The 21,006-nt window shown below is 40.6% G+C and overlaps 1 protein-coding gene across 14 annotated transcripts in view; it reads left to right on the top strand.

Annotated features, from left to right (window-relative positions):
- The window catches only part of itpr1b (inositol 1,4,5-trisphosphate receptor, type 1b), a 98,034-nt gene that overhangs the window by 59,377 nt on the left and 17,651 nt on the right, over positions 1-21,006 (top strand). For 9 of the 14 annotated variants that reach the window (XM_044166758.1, XM_044166786.1, XM_044166776.1 and 6 more), the window contains 9 exons: positions 6,748-6,931; positions 7,578-7,840; positions 8,706-8,906; positions 10,903-11,013; positions 11,541-11,636; positions 11,709-11,843; positions 12,369-12,476; positions 13,019-13,250; positions 16,330-16,452. In XM_044166758.1, coding sequence (XP_044022693.1) covers positions 6,748-6,931; positions 7,578-7,840; positions 8,706-8,906; positions 10,903-11,013; positions 11,541-11,636; positions 11,709-11,843; positions 12,369-12,476; positions 13,019-13,250; positions 16,330-16,452 — 1,453 coding nt within the window. The remainder of the gene's footprint in view (positions 1-6,747; positions 6,932-7,577; positions 7,841-8,705; positions 8,907-10,902; positions 11,014-11,540; positions 11,637-11,708; positions 11,844-12,368; positions 12,477-13,018; positions 13,251-16,329; positions 16,453-21,006) is intronic. The other 5 variants (XM_044166739.1, XM_044166853.1, XM_044166824.1 and 2 more) reach the window with 1 other exon arrangement.

The following is a 21,006-nucleotide window of genomic DNA, read 5'->3' as shown; positions in this document are numbered from 1 at the left end:
CACCACATATGTAATAAGTAATAGTAATAATAAGCGGAGGTGCATGTACTGTCAAGAGCAATAGAGGTATATGATATCAATACAATAAATAAGAAAAACTAACATGGGAAGAAAAACTAACATGGGAAGCACCACCAGACTGCATTCTTTCACCTTGATGATGATCCCATGATAAACAGTAGGGCTACGGCTACGTACTGACACTCCCCCACAGACACACACTCACCGGAGAGCCTCTCAGCCTTTCTAGCCGTTAGCTTAGCTACAACACATGTACCACACAGAAACTTTTACAAAGGGCCATGAATGTGCTTCTAGTGACTGTCAAAGCTCCAGCGGACTCTTTGTTTCCAGCATGGACACGGAGAGTCTGACAGCAGCTGCTCATGGCTGGTTAGCTGTCAGGTCAGTGTCTCCTTACCTCCCGCAACACACACTAAGCAGCCATGAGGCCACGCCCGTTCAGTGCTTGTCCTGTGTAGTCCACGTTTGCATTTTTTAAATATGCTGGGAGGGAGGGAGCTAGCAGAATTTGGGTGTGCAGTTACACTTTAACGTCATGTCTCCAGTAGTGGAGAACAATTCAATCCAAATTGTGCCCAATCGTCTGCCTTTTTTTGAAGATGAAATACAAGATAACTCTAGCGTGTACATCGTCCGGTGCTGGGTTTTCCTTTCGGTCAACATAACTTTATTAACAACGTACAAAAATAGATTTTTTTGCATTTGTGAATCGATTCAGAATCATAGAGGCTTAAAAATTGCGATCCTTATGAGAATCCCCCACGCCCAGTCGTTACCTGACAAGGCCTGATTTCCCACAAAGGCACTCAAATGACTCCTGTTACATAAGCTGCTGCCTGCCTCTCTGCCTGGGTAAATGAGCCCAGAGCCCTGGGCCTCCTAACATTCCGACCAAGCTCTTAACTGGGTCATGCTTTGCTGTTGGAAAGAGGGCAGTGAAAAGCACAAACCCTTTGAGGCCTCAGGAGAGATCCAATAGATTTCAGTAGCTCTCTGGTGCTACCTGAGGAAAAGGCACTCTACAAGCTCCCTTAGGACAGATCAACTCATCATCTGACTTATTGACTTAGCTGTCATTTCATGTGCTGATTGACCTTTTTTAAGGTCAGGGCATGATGAAGAAGCTTAGTGTCCACTGCTAAAAGCAGCCTGTGGCATGCATTTTGAACTGGGCGTGGAACTTTTTTGTTTGTTTGGCACACCTCAGGCCTTTGTAAATGTTTGCAAAGTTCTTAGCCTTGTTTGATTAACAGTTTTGAATGTAAATGTTTTACACAATATCAGACAGGGCTTAGGTTGGGAATTAGAGCCATTATTCACAGTTATTGTACTATCTAGGGAAATAGCACCATGTTATTTGCATAAATTACAGAGAATCTACAGTAAATGTCTGAATTTCTACCTCTGACTCCCAGTGTAACAAGTTAGTTTTCGTACTTTACATTTGTGGTAGAAAAGAACCTCAAAAGTGAACTTCAGAACAGTTTATTGGCTTAAGCGAGGAGGAGACACAATTATAAAGAAGCTTCTTGTTTCAGAATTTAAGTTAGTTGTTTTTCTCCTTCTTTGGCATGGTACAGGGACAAGTGAGCTTTGTTGAAAGATCATGCATGGTCCAGAGTGAATTTACAACATATCAGCAGATGCACCACATTTCCCTGTCTTACATAACGGTGCGTTGCCTGCCCCCTTTTTAGGACAGAAGGGTTCTTGTTGTCTAAATGAAAAGCAGGACAAAAACATGCCCACAGATTTCTCCAAGCAGTCTGTTTATTTTTGAGGTAATCCAGGGTCAAAGCCTAGCCAACAAAATGTCTGGTAAGAGAGTGAGATGGAGAACTGTTGGCTTCAGAATGAATTCATCCACGTCACAGAGCTCTGTGCTAGCTGGACTTGATATGGCAGCCCTGAGGGACAGGGCAAGTGTGCTAGTGTATACAAAAAGAAATCAGGATTGGGTCAGGACACAATCCTACAAGCCTTCTCCTGGCTTTCCCCCTGCATGATGTGTACGAGTAACACACGGAACAGGCCACCACTGCTTCCCTCCCCAGAGATGTTTATCTGCTGGCCAAAATAATTAGAGACTTTGCCATGACATCATATGGTGGAACATCAGGTGAAAATATTTAGAGTTACAGGATTCATCCCTTTCTTATTTATCTTTTTATTAAAATGTAATGTCTTGTCACGTCCTTTACAGGCACAAACAATGTTGATGGAAAGACTTACACATTTACTTGTTGAACTAAAGCAACAACAAATTGCACTTGTTTGTCCATTGACATGTGAAATGCCCTAATACCTGGGCTAAATGCAGGTGATGTGAGTACAGGCCAAAAAGTGAGTTTCAAAAACTGGAAATCTCACCCAGCATGCTAATCCTTGACTCATGAGAGCCTGTCTAGCCCTTTTGTACAGTAAAAATCAGACTTACTGATGTCACTGATGCACCTTATCAACACATCAATCAATACTTGCTTTAAACTTTAGGCTTTTTTGTAATTCCTTGTCTTGGCATCTGCCCATACAATGAAAATAATTATTTGGTGGTTCGCTTAACACATCATAACTCAAATACAGGACTGTTTGAATGGGTACAGCTATCACCAGGGAAAACCAACCCCTCATACCCGTAATTTGCTCTTACTTATGTTTAGCAGCCATGTAGTAGCAACCCTAACTTAGTTAGTCTAACTGATAATTATGTCTTCACTTAAAATACATAAGGTAACAACAAAAACCTAAATAAAGTAAGTCGTTTGGTGACAGTGTGTTAACATAAGATAATACAGTGACTATTGGCAAATTTTGGCTTTGGAGAAATCTCCCAATAAATAATACAGTACTTATACAGAGGCGACCACATATGTCAAACATTATTCATCATAATTATTGACCTACATAACTTTCCATAAATAACCTTAGCCTGCGTAGATTACCGTGAACAAGATAACATGTTGTGTGACACATATGCTCACAACCTCCAGGTTGTTCTTCAGTGATAAGCAGCAATTACTGTGACACTACTAGTCTAACTTAAGCAGACATTTAGCACACATACTGTATCATAGCATAAAACTACACTCTTGCATACTCATCTGTACACCCCATTTGCACACACACACACACACACACACACACACACTCCTGGATATACTAAGAGGCTAGAAAGCTCATTCCAAAAACAGCCCTTAGAGAGAGTATGTGTTATGTAGTTCTGCTCCTCCCAGCTCACCATCCATCTACTCAACACTGTCTTCATGACCTCAGATCCTTAACTTTCACAGGCGCAAACAGGTGCCACCACTCTTACTCAATAGGCTTGTTGTGGCATGCCGCCACCCTCAGCTCCCTTCAAACATAATTTACTCCCACCACCTCTGCTCGGTTCAGGTTCACTTTCCAGCTACATCTTGGAAAGCTTTAAAAAGCTTCTGCAAAGTAAGTTTCCAGGCATCAGTGTCATCAACATCCCAGCTCTCTTCTAATTACAGAGAGGGCAGGGGATTCTTCTTTTAAAACCTAGTTTATAGTTTATAGAAGTTTCATTATTTCAGCCCTGCCATGCGCAGCTTTTTAGTCAGATCAGTGCATTTACTGTTTTTGTTGTTAAAGTCACTGGATACATTTTAGACTTGGCTTGGCTTGTTGCCTGTACAGAAACTGTGTTCTCAAGATTCACTCACGTGTATTTCTTTTTCATTTCAACCTCCTATCTGGCAGTCTTATCGTAGCTTCAAAGAGCAAATCTCCGTGGTTACCAGCTGGGCGTGGCAGAGTATGCCTCCGAAGCCCTCCAATAAGCACAGAGGTGGCTTTGTCACTCACCAAGGTGTCAGGCTGGGAGATGGATAAAAAGAAAGAGAGAGCTGGTGGTATAAACAGGCCTTACATAACTGGCCCGTGTTGATGCCAGGAGCTGGGGTGGCAGCTGACAGGGAATGGAGAGAAAAGTGGAAGCGCAGAATAATCAGACAGGAAGCCCCGCTGTGCCACCATGTTGAATCTGTAGAATAGGAGAGTGAATTATGAATCGACCTAAACCTGCTGTGCTGAACATGACTGATGGCTGCAGGATCAGCAGAGCTCCCAGGAAGCTTAATGGCTCTGTAGTGGGGGAAAAGCTGACGCTGATTGGCTGACTGACCATTTTCTTTAAAGAATGACTCAGCAGTCAATGGGGAGAAGTGGGGGCTACATTTGGTACACATTGTTCAAAATGGCTGTTATCAAAGTTGATATCTGAACCTGCTTCTTTATGTAAGATAGTGCATGAATGAATTGAATTGAATTTGAATTCTGTCTCATCACATGTGATCTCACGTCAGCTCTGCTAAGAAGTGGAATCATATTTTGCCGCAGTTAGCTGCTGAAGTACAGCATAGAAATTGTCACTGGAGCTGTACTCTTACTCTCTGACTATTGACCAAGTGTTTTATTATTATTATTATTATTATCATTATTATTTTTAAAACTCGATTAAGGCTTGAGATCAAAACATGTTGAAGGAAATAAGAGAACTCACTGAGTAAATGACCTTATAAACCGTATTCTCATGTTTCATGATTAGGCCAAAAGCTAATTTTTTAAGTATAATTTCATGTCAACCATAGAGCTGGCTATCATTTAAATAACTGTATACTGGTGCTGATTAAATACCTGCAATTCTGCACAGATACTAAATATTTTCAGTACCTTTTTAAATGCTTTCTAAACACAAGCAGCCATGATATAACTCTAACTATAAATTAGATACAGTCTGAAATTTACAAAATAGTGATTTGAAACTGTGATCAAAGAATAGGTAAGTAAGAGTACCAATCTGAGCAAACATTTGATGCCAGACTGTTTTTGTGCTACAGACACATTTTGACTGGTACTGAGGTTTTATACCCAGCCCTATTTTGACTGACTCTGCAGGCAGAGCAAAGGTCAGCAGTTGTTGAATGCTATTCATTTTGCCTTCAGCATATACGATAGACAGACAGGTGTTGACAGTGAAGATGTTGAGTTTTTATGGCCATAGTCACCATGTCTATGTAATATTGTAATCTTGTAAAGCTGCTATCCTGGAGCTGTTGTCTCTGTCTGGAGTAGTTGGCCTGCATAAGTCTTCTGCTGACTCTTAATCAGATCACTATCAATGGATGGCCCTATCTTGCCAACAACATGATGTTAACAGCTTGAATAACAAGCGCGAAGAAACTATTTGCATAAAAGAGAGAAGGAAAACAGTGAGAATCTTTGCAAAGATTTTCTATGTAGATTAACAACACTTTAGTACCGGGCACTGCCCTTGCATGTTGTTTCACTGTTTGCATGTCTTTCTCCTCTTTTAGAAACTTAACTGAGTTTAGCTAAACCTGCAAAGAGTCTTGTGTGACAGGCTTTCAAAACTGTCCCAGAATCTATGTATGTGATAACTCCCACTTGCATCGAACCATCCCTCCTCTTACTTTCAGACCCTCCCTCCTTCCTCTCGCACCACATGCTCACTTCGTGCCGTTCTGGCACTAAAAAGTAGGGCAGGGTTTTCCTCTCTCCCTCTTCTTCTCTCTCTCTACTGCTCGCCCTCTGTGGGCTGATGTAACAGTGTTAGAGCCGAGGCGCTGTGTGCCCTCACTGTAACCACTCAGCTGATTACAGGTCTTATGTAAGGAGGGATTGTCGAGAGGAAAATGGGACAGAACATATGAGCCTGTTGCAGAAAAACAACAGCTCCATGCATACAAGGCTTTCAAACAAGATCGGCCTTTGTGTAGTTCAGCTATAGATTTCCTTCCTCACCTTGACTTCACAAACCTCTTACTCATGCTGGATCAAACTTTTACTGTTGCATAGTTGAAAAGCTCATAAAAGCAGAAATTTGTGGTCTTGTGCAATCACAAGACTTAGGTTTTATTGCAATGCAAGTGAGGCCAATTCTTTGAACATGTTTCTGCAGCTGTGTGTGTTTACCTTCGTGTGTAAATGTGTTGTGTTGACATGCCTTTTGTTTGTGTGTATGCACGTGCGCACAGGTGCGTGTACAGTAGTGTACATGCACACAGGTGCATGTACAGTAGTGTGTCCTTTTAAAGAGTTTCCCCTCGGGGATCAATAAAGTATTTCTGATTCTGGTGTCCTCAGCAGGGTGTGTAGCTGTGTCTTTGTGTGTGCACGTGTTTGTGTTTGGCTGCATGTAAAGCCCAAATCTTGTCTTTGTTTTAGCTGTTGCTTGCCTGTTTGTAAGTGTTAGCGCCCAGCATAGTCCTCAGGGTGCCAGAAACGTGTTATGCCCAGGGAGCAGAGAACAGATGGTGTGAAATCAGGTGAGCACGATGAGGCCTTGCAGCATGTTTTCCTGGCACTGTGAAAGGAGGCTTATATAATTGCTTCTAACAGAGCCTCTGACTCTCAGCACTACATAGAAACTATAAGAGACAATAAGAAAATTATAAGACTTGAAGACTTTCTTCTCTGATCAAGGTGAATTTTGAAAAGAAACAGCTCTGGCAACATGTTCGTGCTGAACGTCAACCACCTTAAATCAGCATTTTGGCATAACATTAGTTCATAAAAAATGCAGAAAGCAGAAAGTGCTGTGTAATCTCTTCCATCTGGAGCAGCCAACCAGTAACCATTCTTTAAAACTCAGAGAAATGTAAGACACACTTAGATATGGCTGCAAGTGAGGTACATATTACATCCATTGTCCTATTCTTTCTTATTTTTCTGCAGCGGTCATTCTACCATCGTTTAACGGGGGACAACAAGTCAGAAAAATTCTTCAAGGTGTTTTATGAGCGCATGAAGCTGGCTCAGCAGGAGATTAAAGCCACTGTGACGGTCAATACTAGTGACCTGGGCAGCAAGAAGAAGGATGAGGAGCCACCAGACAAAGACACGCCAGCACGTAAGAAAGGTGAGGGGGTCAGGAGTTTAGGTCACCAACAGGAAATGTTCATGATCATTTTCTTAAAGGAATCACACATGAGACCAAAATAAACCTCTGTTGTCTTCTTTGAACATGGCATTTAGTCTGTTTGAATACCCAGTGTCTAAATGCCCTATGTATTGTAACAGAAACTGCCACATCATCATCAGTTTCATCATCTCTAGGCACTGATTTAAGCTTCAATACTACTACTAATAATACTACTACAACTTAGTTGTCAGGAATTTGCCTCAGTGTGCTCATGACAGAACAACAACAATCACAGCGTAACAGTCAAGAAGACAACACGTAACACATAACCCCCATCCAAGTCATTTAATATTGTATTACGTCATAAAGTTTTATTTTCTGATGATGATAATAAAACATGATAATATTTCCCTAAATCAGAATCAGATCAGAATCAGAAATACTTTATTGATCCCCGAAGGGAAACTCTTTGTTACAGCAGCACGCCTTTATGTCAGTGCACACAGGAGAAAAAAAAGACTCTATGCATGTAAATGATAAGAATCAGTACATGAATACGTGACTTGTCAAATGAGCATTCTTTATAACGCTGTCTTATCTCCAGTTGTCTGTGTTTGACTCTCTCTCCCATACCTGTGGTTAGTCAAAGATGTTCCGGTGGTGGCAGTGGTGACCGAGGAGGTGAAGGAGCAGCTAGTGGAGGCCTCCGCTGTCACCAAGAAAGCCTTCACGACCTACCGCCGCGAGGCTGAAGCCGAAGAGCACCAAGCGGCCGCCGATGGCTCTCCCGTCCCGACCGCTGATAAGGGCCAGGAGGAAGGAGAGATGAGCGTCATCATCACCATCATGCAACCCATCTTGCGCCTCATGCAGCTGCTCTGTGAGAACCACAACAGAGATCTGCAGGTCAGCCATTACCCCACTCTGTTGTTGCTGTAGGGCCTTTGTTTTGCCTAAACCCGCGCCCCCCGACCCATGACATGCTAACATTTCCTGACCTGCATTCTGAATTTCTATCATCACACTCAGTTATACAGAAACGAAACCATGTAGAAAATAGGCACCATTTGCAGAACTTCCTGATGCAGCTGTTTCCATATCTGGTATGTCTTGGTCTGGTTTCACTATGAGGAGTGTGTTGGTGTTTAGTAATGGCCTGCTCCAGCAGCCTAGACAGAAGACTTCCTTTTTGCACTGATTCTGTTTACACCACAAACCGGGGCAGGCCTTTATTAAATGATAGTTGGCTCTGTGCTGAATCACTCTTGTCTTGTCTATCCTGACCCAGCGTAGGTGCAAGATATTGATTTACTGCTAGCCATGCAGCACAGATGATCAATTCATTGAGATGTTTCTGTTCCTACCAAAGACATGGAGTAATTGTCTGGCTGCTGTATAGGCTTACATGCTTAAAAAGAAGACACAAGTAGAATGAGCCTCACAACTCTTAACTTGATATATTTATTTGTCACTTCAGAAAAAGAAAGAAAATGTTGGAAAAAATGTGTAGAAGCTTAAAGGAGTGTTTCTGGTTCCAACTGTCCCCCCAGACCCTGAGACCATGATGAATCAGCCTGCTTTAAGCCTGCTCTGTTGGACATTTGCTCAACATCAAGTCTGACAGTTTTGGCTCTCTTATTTGTAGTTTAAAGCGAGACATTGTCTTGATGACAAAGATATATCACACTGCCCAAATCCATAGGAATAACCTGAGTACTGAGAAAGAAGTATATGCTTAGTTAGTGTATATTTTATCTCCATCCACCTCCAGAACTTTCTGCGCAACCAGAATAACAAGAACAACTATAATCTGGTGTGTGAGACGCTTCAGTTTCTGGACTGTATCTGTGGCAGCACCACAGGAGGACTGGGGCTGCTGGGACTCTACATCAATGAGAAGAATGTAGGACTTATCAACCAGACTGTGGAGAGCCTGACTGAGTACTGCCAAGGTCCCTGTCATGAGAACCAGGTGATACATGTACACACAAAACAGGAGTGTGCGCGCTCACACTTAAGATGTACTTTTAACAGTATAGTCCACATTTTGTCTGTGTTGTCATTTACCTAACTGTATAGAGACTGTTTGTCTATATTTCATTTGGATGTTCAAATGTTGGTTTCTTTAAACACTTTATCAAATCCTCACATTATGTCAGAGTGACCTTTTCATTTTAGTAATGTTTCTGTTGGTTTTGTGTGGGTAGTACTGTAATTAGTCCTGAGCATTTCTCTTTTCATGCCCAGCTCTCAGCTGCCGCTCTGAAGCTATGCAGTCGCTCGTCTTTCGTCAACAGTGTAACACCAGCCTACTCTGGGCAGTGTGCCTGTTTGTTCTTTGGTATGGATTAGCATTGCTTGGTCTTCTCACATGATGGTGGCATCCTCTGTTCAAGCCACTGTGGGGTCATTTTACGGCAAGTTTGAAAGTGGCATGACTAAACAAGCAACTGGCTAAATGCAGTCCCTGTTTGAACTGATTTCAGTTCCCTCAAACAGTGTTAGAAGGAGGACTGCCAGACTAAACAAAGCTCTTTGTTCATATCTACTGAGAGGGAAAAGAGAGGGACAAGTGCTGGAATTATTTTTGTTTGTGTTTTGTTTCTGTGTATATGTGAGTAACTTTGTTAAATGGTGTTGAGATACTTGCTCCAAACCATTTGACTGCCACAAGCCATTGTTTAGTTTTGGGATGTGGTACATGTTTGGCAAAATAAACTGTAATTTATGAGTCCAAAGCCAGTACTCATTAAACTTGAACAATAGTTATGAAATGTGACCTACCTCATTAGCACGTGACTGTGCCAACGTTGGTCAACTTAAGGGAATTTGATCTACATGGGGCACCACAGAAGGAAAAAGACCCATTTATGAAATATTTAATTGATTGACAGATAATATTCAAAATCTGGAATGCTGTCTTAGACAGAGGTTGTAAGTTAGCTTGATCAAGGTTGCTGTAAACCAATCAAATTTCATCAACCGAAATTTATTTTTATTTTTTTACACCAATCTTGTTAAAACTCAGCTTGTATATGTATTTTACTGATATCCAGAGACCAGTTTGAGAATTTTTTGATGACTTGCCAGCATATGACCTTTTTGAATCATTGGCTGTTGAAAAGATTATTCTTGATGGCACGATTTTCCAGTCAACACTTAAAGGAGGAGTGTTTAGGATTTAGTGGCATCTAGCGGTAAAATTGCATTTTGCAACCATTTGAATACTGCTTGCCTCATCCTCCCTCTCCAAGCATGAAGGAGAAACTACGGTGGCTGCGAAACGCTCAAAAAAACGTGAAAGGCCCTATCTAGAGCCAGTGTTTGGTTTGTCCTTTCTGGGCTACTGTAGAAACATGGCAGTGCAACATGGCGACCTCCGTGGAAGGGGACCCCGTCCCCTGTAGATATAAATGGCTTATTCTAAGGTAACGAAGACACAACGATTCTTATTTTCAGGCGATTATACACTCATAAAATCATACTTATGAATATTATATTCCATTTCTGCCAATAGATCCTGCTAAATGTTAAATACTGGTCCTTTAATAAATAGCATTTTACAGGACACTGCTGATTGGTGCTAGCATCTGTGTTGTGACTCAAGTTTATTAAAAGCCATAGCAGTAATTTTGAGTCAGTTTAAATCATGTGTGTAGGGAAATGTAAAATAAAAGAGTTTGACCACTAGATTAATAGATTATAGATTGTGTTTGTTATCTGATCATAACTGAAAATACTGGTGTGCTGTACTGTGTACTGTGTTTACAGAGGATGTCAACAAAACTCCAGCAGCGTCAGAAAACATTAAATGTTATATTTAATTGTTGTTGAGTGTTAGTCTGTTTTACATAAAAGTCCTGTCAATCGGGATTCAACCTTTTCATAATAATGTTGCTACTGGGTAAAACTGGTAACTCTCCCGCTCCAGTCTGTACTTTCATTTACTTTCATTTAATTTGTTCTAGAACTGCATTGCCACTCATGAATGCAATGGCATTGACATCATCATCGCTCTCATCCTCAATGACATCAACCCCCTTGGCAAGAAGAGGATGGATCTGGTGCTGGAACTCAAAGTGAGTGGTTATTGGTTAGTTCAGTGGTTCTGCAGAGAAATTAACACATTTTTAGTTTTGCATAACAGGTATGTTAGTCTTTGTTTTGCTGCTTGATGGTATATTTTTCTTATTTCTGTAGAAAACTCATGTAGACATGACATCACTTTTTCTGTTAAAACACCAGAGATTTAGATTGCTTAAAATTTGTGAGAATTGTATAACATAAACATAACCAAGTGTTATGAACTCCTTGGCTAGCTAAAGATACATCATTCTCTAGAAAATTACAGGAAATGTCACTGAAAACCAGTGTTGACTTAAATCAGCTATGCCAAAATCTGTTATGACATCTCATCATAAAGTGTTCCATCATGAATTACATAACAATGAAACATGGAAAAGTAAGCACGTGTATTTACAGTTGGATTCCTCTTTAATGGACTTACTGCCTGTTTATAGTCTGGAATGCTGAACATAGGGTAGAAAAAATGAACCTGAGTTGATTCTGTTTGCGCTGTTATCTGTACTCTCTAATCTTTTCGTAGAATAATGCTTCCAAGCTTCTTCTTGCAATTATGGAGAGTCGCCATGACAGCGAGAATGCTGAGAGGATACTGTACAATATGAGGCCTAAAGAGCTGGTGCGTATGACATCATACAAATCACCATACAGTATTAAGTGGATGTTACCTGACTAGTCTATATTCTTACAGGTGGAAGTGATCAAAAAGGCCTACATGCAGGGTGAGATAGAGGTGGAGGAGCCGCAGGAGGGTGAAGATGGAGAGGAGGAGCACTCTGCGTCTCCACGCAATGTTGGTCATAATATCTACATCTTGGCACATCAAGTAAGCCACCATCTATCTGTAAAATCAGCGCGGAGACAAACACACTCACAAGCAAATGCTGTAGCACATGCCCCGCCTCATAATATAGTACATAGTCAATGGATTTTTGATGACTGTATATCTTTGTCATTTCCTGTGGCTGCTAAAGACATGTGATACCTGCCATTCTACACTCATCTCCTCTTTGTCAGCCCTCAGGCTGTGCGCTGCTCAATCGAGTGTCTGTTCAGCCCATGATTTAGGTTAACGACAACAATTATAGTTACACAACAGCTACTGTCAATCCACACCCTGCAGCCTTGTGGTTGAACATGGCGGAACATCTTACATTCTAAGGAAGAATAAATAGCATGTACTGTACCCAGCTGTTGAATACCAGCAAAGTTGGCTCAGTAGTGCAGCACATGCTGTTAACACATGTACACATTTAAGGCAACGCTTTCTGATAATAGAAACCGTTTTTGTGATGATTATCAGTCATTGATCTGTTTATCATTGATTTTATGGTATTTGTTGTCATTTCAGTTAGCCCGTCACAACAAGGAACTGCAGGCTATGTTGAAGCCAGGGGGGACATATGGAGAGGGTGATGAGGCCTTGGAGTTCTACGCCAAACACACAGCTCAGATTGAGGTCAGTCGTTAGGTCCATGTCCAAACTCGACTGTGCCATTTTGGATCTGTTACTGTCATTTTTGTATTTTATTTTTAATTTTAAAGTTTCACTTTGAAATATTCCCACAATTTGACTGCACTACACACATTGTCTGCCCACTATCGAAGATCTATTATAAGATTGCAACATGTTTTGGCATTACAATTGACTTTAGGCATGTGATGGTGTTGTTCTTGGCCTGCTTTTGAGGCTCATTGTGTACCTTGACAGAATGACAAGCACATTTGGTATGTTAGCACGTTTTCCCGTGTGCACTCGATGAGAAGAAGGAATGCTGATTGTTGACAATGTCCTGAACTTAAGTTGTTGGTTTAGTTTATCAGCCACTTTTGTTAAGAAAACAACCAAAGTACATTTTGTGACATTAACCAGTCAGACCATTTGAATTAATGACTTATCTATAAACACTAGGCTTTAAAACAGACTGTACAGGGTCAAGATTTATTTGCCCGCCACAGTGACAGAGTGTGATTGGTCGCTGCTTCTGTGGTTGTGTCCAGATTGTACGGCTGGATCGCACCATGGAGCAGATAGTCTTTCCTGTGCCCAACATCTGTGAGTTCCTCACCCAAGAGTCCAAGCTACGTGTCTACTACACCACAGAGCGGGATGAGCAAGGCAGCAAAATCAATGACTTCTTCCTGCGCTCTGAGGACCTCTTTAATGAGATGAACTGGCAGAAGAAGCTGCGAGGTACTCAAGAGGCTACTGGTAACACAAACACAGTTCCCTGTGCGTATTTCTCCTCAATTCTTTATCTTATAGTTCCTGGTTTACACGCTATCCTCTTGCATCCCCCCAGGCCCCTGGGGAACCCCCTGAATGGGAAGCAGTTATTAAAGCCTCTTTCACACATGCATTCCATAGCTGTTAGGTTAATTCGACATGTTGACATCATGTGTGAGCAGGAACTGGAGACAAAATTTCCCCGCATGTCACTGGCATCAATTCAAAATCTAGTACAATTTCCCAAACTCCTCCACACCTCTAGTGTGATCAAAAGCCATAACACGCAACACAATATAGACCTCAGCCACGAAATAAAGTTACAATGTTACAATCATTATTAAAAATGATAAAGAAAGAAATATAAAGTAATGTATTTCTGTGGTATATTTCTGTCTTAACATTTTTGCAACACTGAAAGCACCATGGACAACCAGCTGTGATTAAAAACAACACAGCACCAAGAGCAACCACAGCCATACGGTGCATGGCAAGCCAGGAACTCCAAATATGACAACACAAACAAAAAATAAATCATAGGCTTAGGCCCTCAGACAGGTGTAACCCATAACTTTAATTTTCAGTTGTGCCAACCACAAAACACTCAGAACATGATTTAAAGAGTTAAAACTTGATTTTGATGTCTCATTTTGTATTAAGCAATTAATTATTTGGGCACCATCACACTGAGTAAAGCAGGCTTAATTCACAAAATTATTTGAAAAAATGTGTCATATTTAAATAATAATTAAAAAAAAAAATGTCCTGGGGGATTTGACAGCTTGTAAGAATGTGGGACAAGCCTGCTTCCTGTAATCTATGCATAGTTAGTCAAAGTATTCACCTGTAAAGTCACCTTTAAAATCCATCAAATAGCCAGCCTTTGTGAGACCACTCTCTTTCTTTGGTGTTCTTATTTTCCTAATGGCTACCGTTCGCGGCATTGCTGCTATCCTTGGCAAGTAGAAGAAAGCCTAACCTATCTCTAATGGTCATCACGTTTTTTTCTATACCATAATAAATTGTAAAACAATTTAAACACAGACCACTAACTCACCCTGATAAACTGAACCCAGCAATGTTGCAGGTTCCATGTGTGAAAGGGGCTGCACTGTGCTCCCTTAACTCTGAACCCTGGAGGGATGGAAGTGGAGAGGGCATGAAAACCTTGATAAGCAACTTATGAACTTATTTAAATTGCAATGTTGTATAAGTATAATTAAAGGCTAGGATGGTATAACAAAATATGTTCTATAATAATGTAAATGTATGTTTTCCAGCCAGGAGAGAGTGATATCAGCTCTGTGAGTGTGTGATTGTGTGGATAAATTGTTGCACATTGCAAGCCCATTCACAAAACATTCTTTACTTTGGAGTTTACATATGGTATTCTGTTTGTCCATATATTTTGTAAAGAGATTACTGTCAGGTTCCTGTATTTTGTCTTTTTGGAAACAGAAACAGTGAGGTGAAGGCAACATTTTCTGGCAGGATTTAACTCAGGAAACTGGTCACAGAGTATTAACCTTTACACCATTACCCCTTTTTAGTCTGCGAAAAGTGAATTTAGCGCTAAAACTGCGAGCATGAACCATCTATCAACTGGTGTTTGAGAGGTCACACAAGTATGTAGAATGTTGTGTTTTGCCTGGGGGGAAAAAAACACTATGGATGGAGCTTGAATCCTGTCCTGTCTTTGATTTGAAGTTATTTTTTGGTATTTCTGCTTTATTATAAGCAAAAATAGGACGGTAAACAGGGACAGGAAAGATGGCAGAGAAATTGACGAGACGTAATAAAGATCCTTTGCTGGGTTCACACTCAGGATGTCGTGCTTACATGTTGCATCTTTGCCAACTGAGTTAGCAGGATGCTCCAAGTCTGTCTCATCTTGATGGGATTAATGGGTCGACCTGCTTCATCTACCTACCAGTTTGAGGAATCTGAAGTCCTTTTCATTTTAAAATAAATGTTTTTTTTTTACTAATCTTAAATACCATAGTTGTGTAGACCTTAACACTATTTTGAGTTTCCCTTTCAGCAGGGCAGGTCCCTGTTGACCCCCTGGCTGATTCTCTGTAAGCTTCTATAGTGATGTGACTGGTTTAGGCGCATGTTTTGGCCTGTCCCATGGTCAGGCCTGAAGGAAGATAGTTTGTCTTTTAATTTGATAACATGTGACAACAAAAACCTCCCTCCTATCTGAATGAATCAGCACAGCTGGAGACCGTGTTGTTCCGCTGGTGCTAATCACGTCACGAATAAAGTGACTTCTGTTGCTAAAAGTCCCCACCCGCAGTTCTTCTTTTCTAATTAATTGTTGGGCTCAAAATAGGGTTTGCTGTGATACTGATTTCCTGACCGTCTGAGTAGGCTGTGTGTGTGTGTGTGTGTGTGCTCGCAGGTAAAAGTGTGTGCATGCAAGTTCATGTCTTTTTACTCTCCTAAAAGTACAAAATCGTATAATGTATGTGAAATGAGCATGACAATTGATATTGTGTACTTAATAGATATAGCAGTTTTGGTGCTTATAATTTAACTCAACTTTATTTATATAGCACTTTACACACAACACATTTGATCCAAAGTGCTTCACAGCACACACATAGGGGGAGAAAATGAATGTGTTTCACCCCAAACTTAGTACACTTCTGAAATCAGTAAAATGACTTCTCACTCAACTTTGGACTGATTTTAAAAATGAACTCTAGTTGATGGCATGGCAAAAATGTTGCTGTGGAGAAACATAACAGACATTTGCCACTGAAATTATTTATTTCACACCAAGCAAAGAAAATTCATCAACATGGGGTTTCTACATTACACAGGAAATCATCCCCATCTTTGTCTTAGCTTTGACTACAATTAGTTGTAAATTCAATTATTATCTATGCATTTTGCTCCTTCTTGGTGTGAAACACTGATCAGTCATTGTGTGTTTCACTTTTACTGTAAACTAAAGTTCTCTGTGAAATTATTAGATAAATTGTGCTTGGTGTATTGCACCATTCATGTTTGGATGCTGCACTGTTCTTTCTGCAGTACAATGACCTGTGTTAATTTGATTCAATACCTTGTCCTCCAGCTCAGCCCATCCTGTACTGGTGCTCCAGGAACATGTCATTCTGGAGCAGCATCTCCTTCAACCTGGCTGTGCTCATGAACCTGCTCGTGGCCTTCTTCTACCCTCTGGAGGGTGTCCGTGGAGGTCTGTCTGCTAAAGTCTTCACCTTTTAAACTTTCTCTTTCCTTTACCCCTTTAACACTTGGAGAACAACAGAGACAACTGTTTAATGGGGCCCTGATTGTGATCTTGTGTTTGTGTGTATGTGTACTGTGGTTAACAATGAGTGTGACTATTGCAACACAGGAAATGGGAGTGAGTGGCACAAACATTAACTGTTCAGGGAAAACCAGGGGTGTGGCAGGAGGCATATAGTACATTGTTCATTACCAGAAACCTGTATGACAAAGATGAACAAGAAAAGAAATTGGGCCATGGCTTGTTAAGCTCTTTATTTTAGAGTCTGAAGGGATAGTGTTAAACCCTTGCATGTTTACATCCTTCAGGTACAGCTCTTTGCTGCCAGGTAAAAAGAAACATCCAGTGTGTATAAGAGGGGGTTGTCCTCAGAGTTAAGGCCAATATGAACTCTCTCAGAAGTCCTGTTTGGATTAGTCTGAATGCGGTGAAAAGCTTCTTTCTGATATTTGGAGAGGAAGGGGTATTCTGTAGGCCAATTTTTGTAAGTTTCCGAAAGCAAAAAATTGACAGTTTGTGTTTTAGAATGAAAAAAAAATGGAAGTCTGGGGGTGGGGAGTTAGAAAGAAGTGAGCTTACCAGACCTCTGTAGCCTGCTCCTCATCTCTGCTTGAGGCTAGCAGCTCGAGGCTACATTAACCACTACAAGCATAACACATCCGAATCTCTGATCGAACTGTTGGTGGCCGAGTTGCATTTTGGGTAATGTAGGTGCCAGGTTTTGACAAGGAAGAAGAATATGCGGAATATAAAAGATATCTCTGGTTGTATGTATCTCTCTACATGTATTTATAGCAGCAGGTATGTGATCGGATCACATACTGTAAGATGCATTATTAGTGTTCACAGGACTTTAGAGAACACGCTGTGCACTCGTGCCTGTGGTTTGGGTGTAGCCTCACACCTCCCTAACCAAAGTGACTTTCACCACAAGTGGAGGTGTGATGAGAATGTAATCCTAGCTAAAGATGTGGATCTTGAACTGCAATGCAGTCACAAAAGACAAAGATGGATTGATTCTTAATTAGGTCCTGACGTGTAACACGTAACTTAACATGTTATGTGTAGTCTCATTGTCACTGTTCTTGGTACAGGAGAAGGACTGGCTATTGTCATTATACAAGCATTTAATAGTTGCTACCACTGGGAGACAAGGGCAGACTTTCTAAAAGACACACCCCCTTATATCCTCAAAGTTTGACATTTCTCTGAGAGGAAATAGAGAATCAAAGTTAATTCAGAGTTATTGTAATTACCAGTTTCGGACTTGTAAATGCCATCAGCATTCAAGCCGTAATTATGACTGGGAAAAGCTCAAAAGTCCAACTTGTCCAAAGTGTCTGAAAACCAAACAAATAAGCCAAAGTCCATCATTTAAGGTAACTGAGACCAAATTACATGGATTTAGTATTATATTTTCAATACACAGTGTTTTCACACGACCGACTGTACATGCATAAGTTGTAAACATAGAAATCTTCCACCATCCGTCCCATATGATATGTATGCAGCATCAGACTACATAACTTATCTGAAAATCCTACTCTGAGAGCATTTACAGAAAGTCAAGTCTATAATAATTTGTTTAATTGGTTAGACTATTATCTGTGGTCACCTCTGAAATATCAACGATATTTGGATGTCATCATACATTTTTAAACAAAAAACATTTTCAATCATTTGCCACCCCTGAAGCATTGTAGATGTCAATGTAATCTCAAATATAGTTTAATGAATATGTATAAAGAACATAGAGATAAATGACTCTCCAACACAGAGTGTAGACAATAGAAAACGAGCAGAGTTCTCGGTTTAAAATAAACTCTTTTACAAAACCAAAAATAATGAAGTAATTCAGTTCCTTTGTGGGATCTAAATATTTGACCTTGTTCCCCACACCATATTAACCCCTGGTCAGTCAGGTTCTGTCATGTGGCCTAAATGTACAGATTTAGGTTGGGAAAATCTGGTCTGGTGTTGGGTCACAAGGTGGAACAGATTACTTTTGAGATAAAATACTAATTCAAATGGATATGTCTAAGTGATACCGATTCCTGCATGACAGGAGGTTTTTCACAAACCAAAGGAATAAGTGACAGACCTGAGCATGTTTTTACGTGCACTTTCAGTTTTGTGTTTGTTTTGCTGTCTCTTATTCCTTTCCTTTTTTTCTCAGTTCTGCTTGAGGGCAGTATTTGTGGGGATGTGAAAAGCCGCTGTTGTTAAGGCCTGCATTGTTCTAGTGTAGAGTAGCAGAGTGAAGACACACATTGTGATTCGCATAAACTTTCAATTGTTCTGTCTGGGGTCAAATGGTGCGGTCCCTTTTGTTTGAACTTCCTCACAGCAGTATAGAAGAGACAAAAAAAGAGGTTGTTAGCTTAGCTCTAGAAACTCCATGTGGTTTTCAGTGTCAAAGGTCTTCTGAGAGCTTAGCAGTTCATTCCAGGACATGCCAATCAGTGCAAGATGGCTTAAGCGATGTTGGTTTCAAACTGCAGCCAGTTATCAAGTGAAAAGGAAAAAATCTCAGTCACTGTGAAGTTGCTCAGTGGTGAATATTTAATGTCTACACACGGATGCATGCACACACATTCTCACACTGTGTCCTGGATTCATATGAGCTCAGACGTCTGATAATATTCAACTTAATGTAAACCTTGAATAAACCAAACTACTCTAGTGAACTTAATTTCGGCATGACAAGCATTAACTGCACACCTCACTCACATGTCTGTCAATGGATGGTTAGTGTTTTGTTTGAACAGAGTGTAATACTGTGGTTCAAGTCAGGTGGGGGTTTGGCTACTACTGTCAAGGCTTACCTGACCCCATACAAAGTGCCAGAGCCACTCTGTCACAGGCGCTGCTCAGAATCTGAATCAGAAATACTTTATTGATCCCCAGAGGGGAAACTCTTTTGTTACAGCAGCTCACTATCATGTCAGTGCACACAGGAATAGAAGTACTAAGCAAAAAAATATAATACATTATAATACAGGTCAGAAAATAAATTAAGTACCAAGTGGGTATAAGTATAAAATAAGTGTGAAGCACAAAGTCGGTTTACCGGTTGATGATAATAATACAGTATATGTGCATGCAAGTTGAAGCAGACACCGGAGCTATAGCTCGGACACTTTCCAACAATAAGAGAAACTTAGATATGAACAGTTTTCATCATGTAGCAAACATGAGGCTTTATGCAGAATTTACTTTGGTGAAGTGTAAGTGGTTTAGTGTAAAGCTCAGTCTCTCTATCATCTTATCGCTGTAGAGTAAGCAAGTCAGAGAGATGAATGGTCTTAAGCTGTAGGCGTGTGACGTACAAGCTGATGTGTCTCGCTTGGCTGCCAAATCCATGCGCCCAGGTGGCCTGTTACGAAGCAGTACCCAGGACCATCCCTGATGAATTTAGCTGGAGCCAAGTGTATTTTTAGCCAACCGGGAGTTATGTAACAAGTACCTGTCATGTGATCTGTACACAGAGAGGCGAGAAGAAGGAGGCCTCAGAAGGGAGGGGATGGAGCGAGACGTCCAGAGTGGTGTTCTTGGTGCCTTAGTGAAAAGAGAACCTGACTGACCACACTTCCTATTGTTAAATGTATTTGTGTGTTAAGAGGAATTAGATTAGAAAATGAACAAAGTGATGCAGCCTTTCCACTACATGCTGGTCAGGATTTGGCACTGAGCTGGTGCCTGCTGAGCTCATGATAACACTTTGCTGACCTGCAATGATTGATGTGGAATACATAAAACACACACACACACACACACACACACTCATACATTTTCACACACAGGCAAAGAGCTCTTCTTATAATATATAATTCCAAAACTATTGGTTTCATGCATGAAACCACTGGAATATCTTTGTCCTGGTAACAGATGGAGCCCATCAATAAAACTTCATTTACAAATGGTAGATAAGTCAGCTTCAGTTTCTCCACCTGATATCCAACTTGGCCATTTTTTTTCTAATTCATGGTGGCATTTAACACAAATGTGTCGTTAAAAGTTGTGTTTTTGTAGCTGTGGTGAACTCAAAGGAAGTGTGAGAACTAAAAAGCTAATCTTGTCCCTTCTCTGAAAACCATTCTTGGCGTGGCAAGAAATTTCCGAAGCATATTCATGAATGAGTAAATATGAAAGAAGGCCTTGCTGAAAACAGCATGCATGCTCAGCATACTTTTACTGCAACTAAAACACTCATACATGTTGATGTCACAATTCTTTCTGAATAAGCGAAGAAGAGAAATTGGAGGGAAGGTGTTGAGATTTATAGTTACATTTGCAGATTAAAAAAAACGAACTTTTTAGTAGTTTTCAGTTGGATTTTTTTTCAAGCCATGTTTAAGTGTGTTGTACAGTTGCAGAGGAGCGGCATGTCTCACCCCCAAGTAACTGAATTAGCCTCTTGTTGACATGGTAAAAAGAGAACAATACACATTGTACTACATTAGTAATGGAATGGCTCACACCTCACCCTGATTGTGACCA

This window comes from Siniperca chuatsi, linkage group LG2, assembly GCF_020085105.1.
Source record: "Siniperca chuatsi isolate FFG_IHB_CAS linkage group LG2, ASM2008510v1, whole genome shotgun sequence".
In the NCBI taxonomy this organism is placed as follows: domain Eukaryota; kingdom Metazoa; phylum Chordata; class Actinopteri; order Centrarchiformes; family Sinipercidae; genus Siniperca; species Siniperca chuatsi.
The sequence above is the reverse complement of the archived record's forward strand: the minus strand, read 5'-3'. Positions and strand labels throughout refer to the sequence as shown.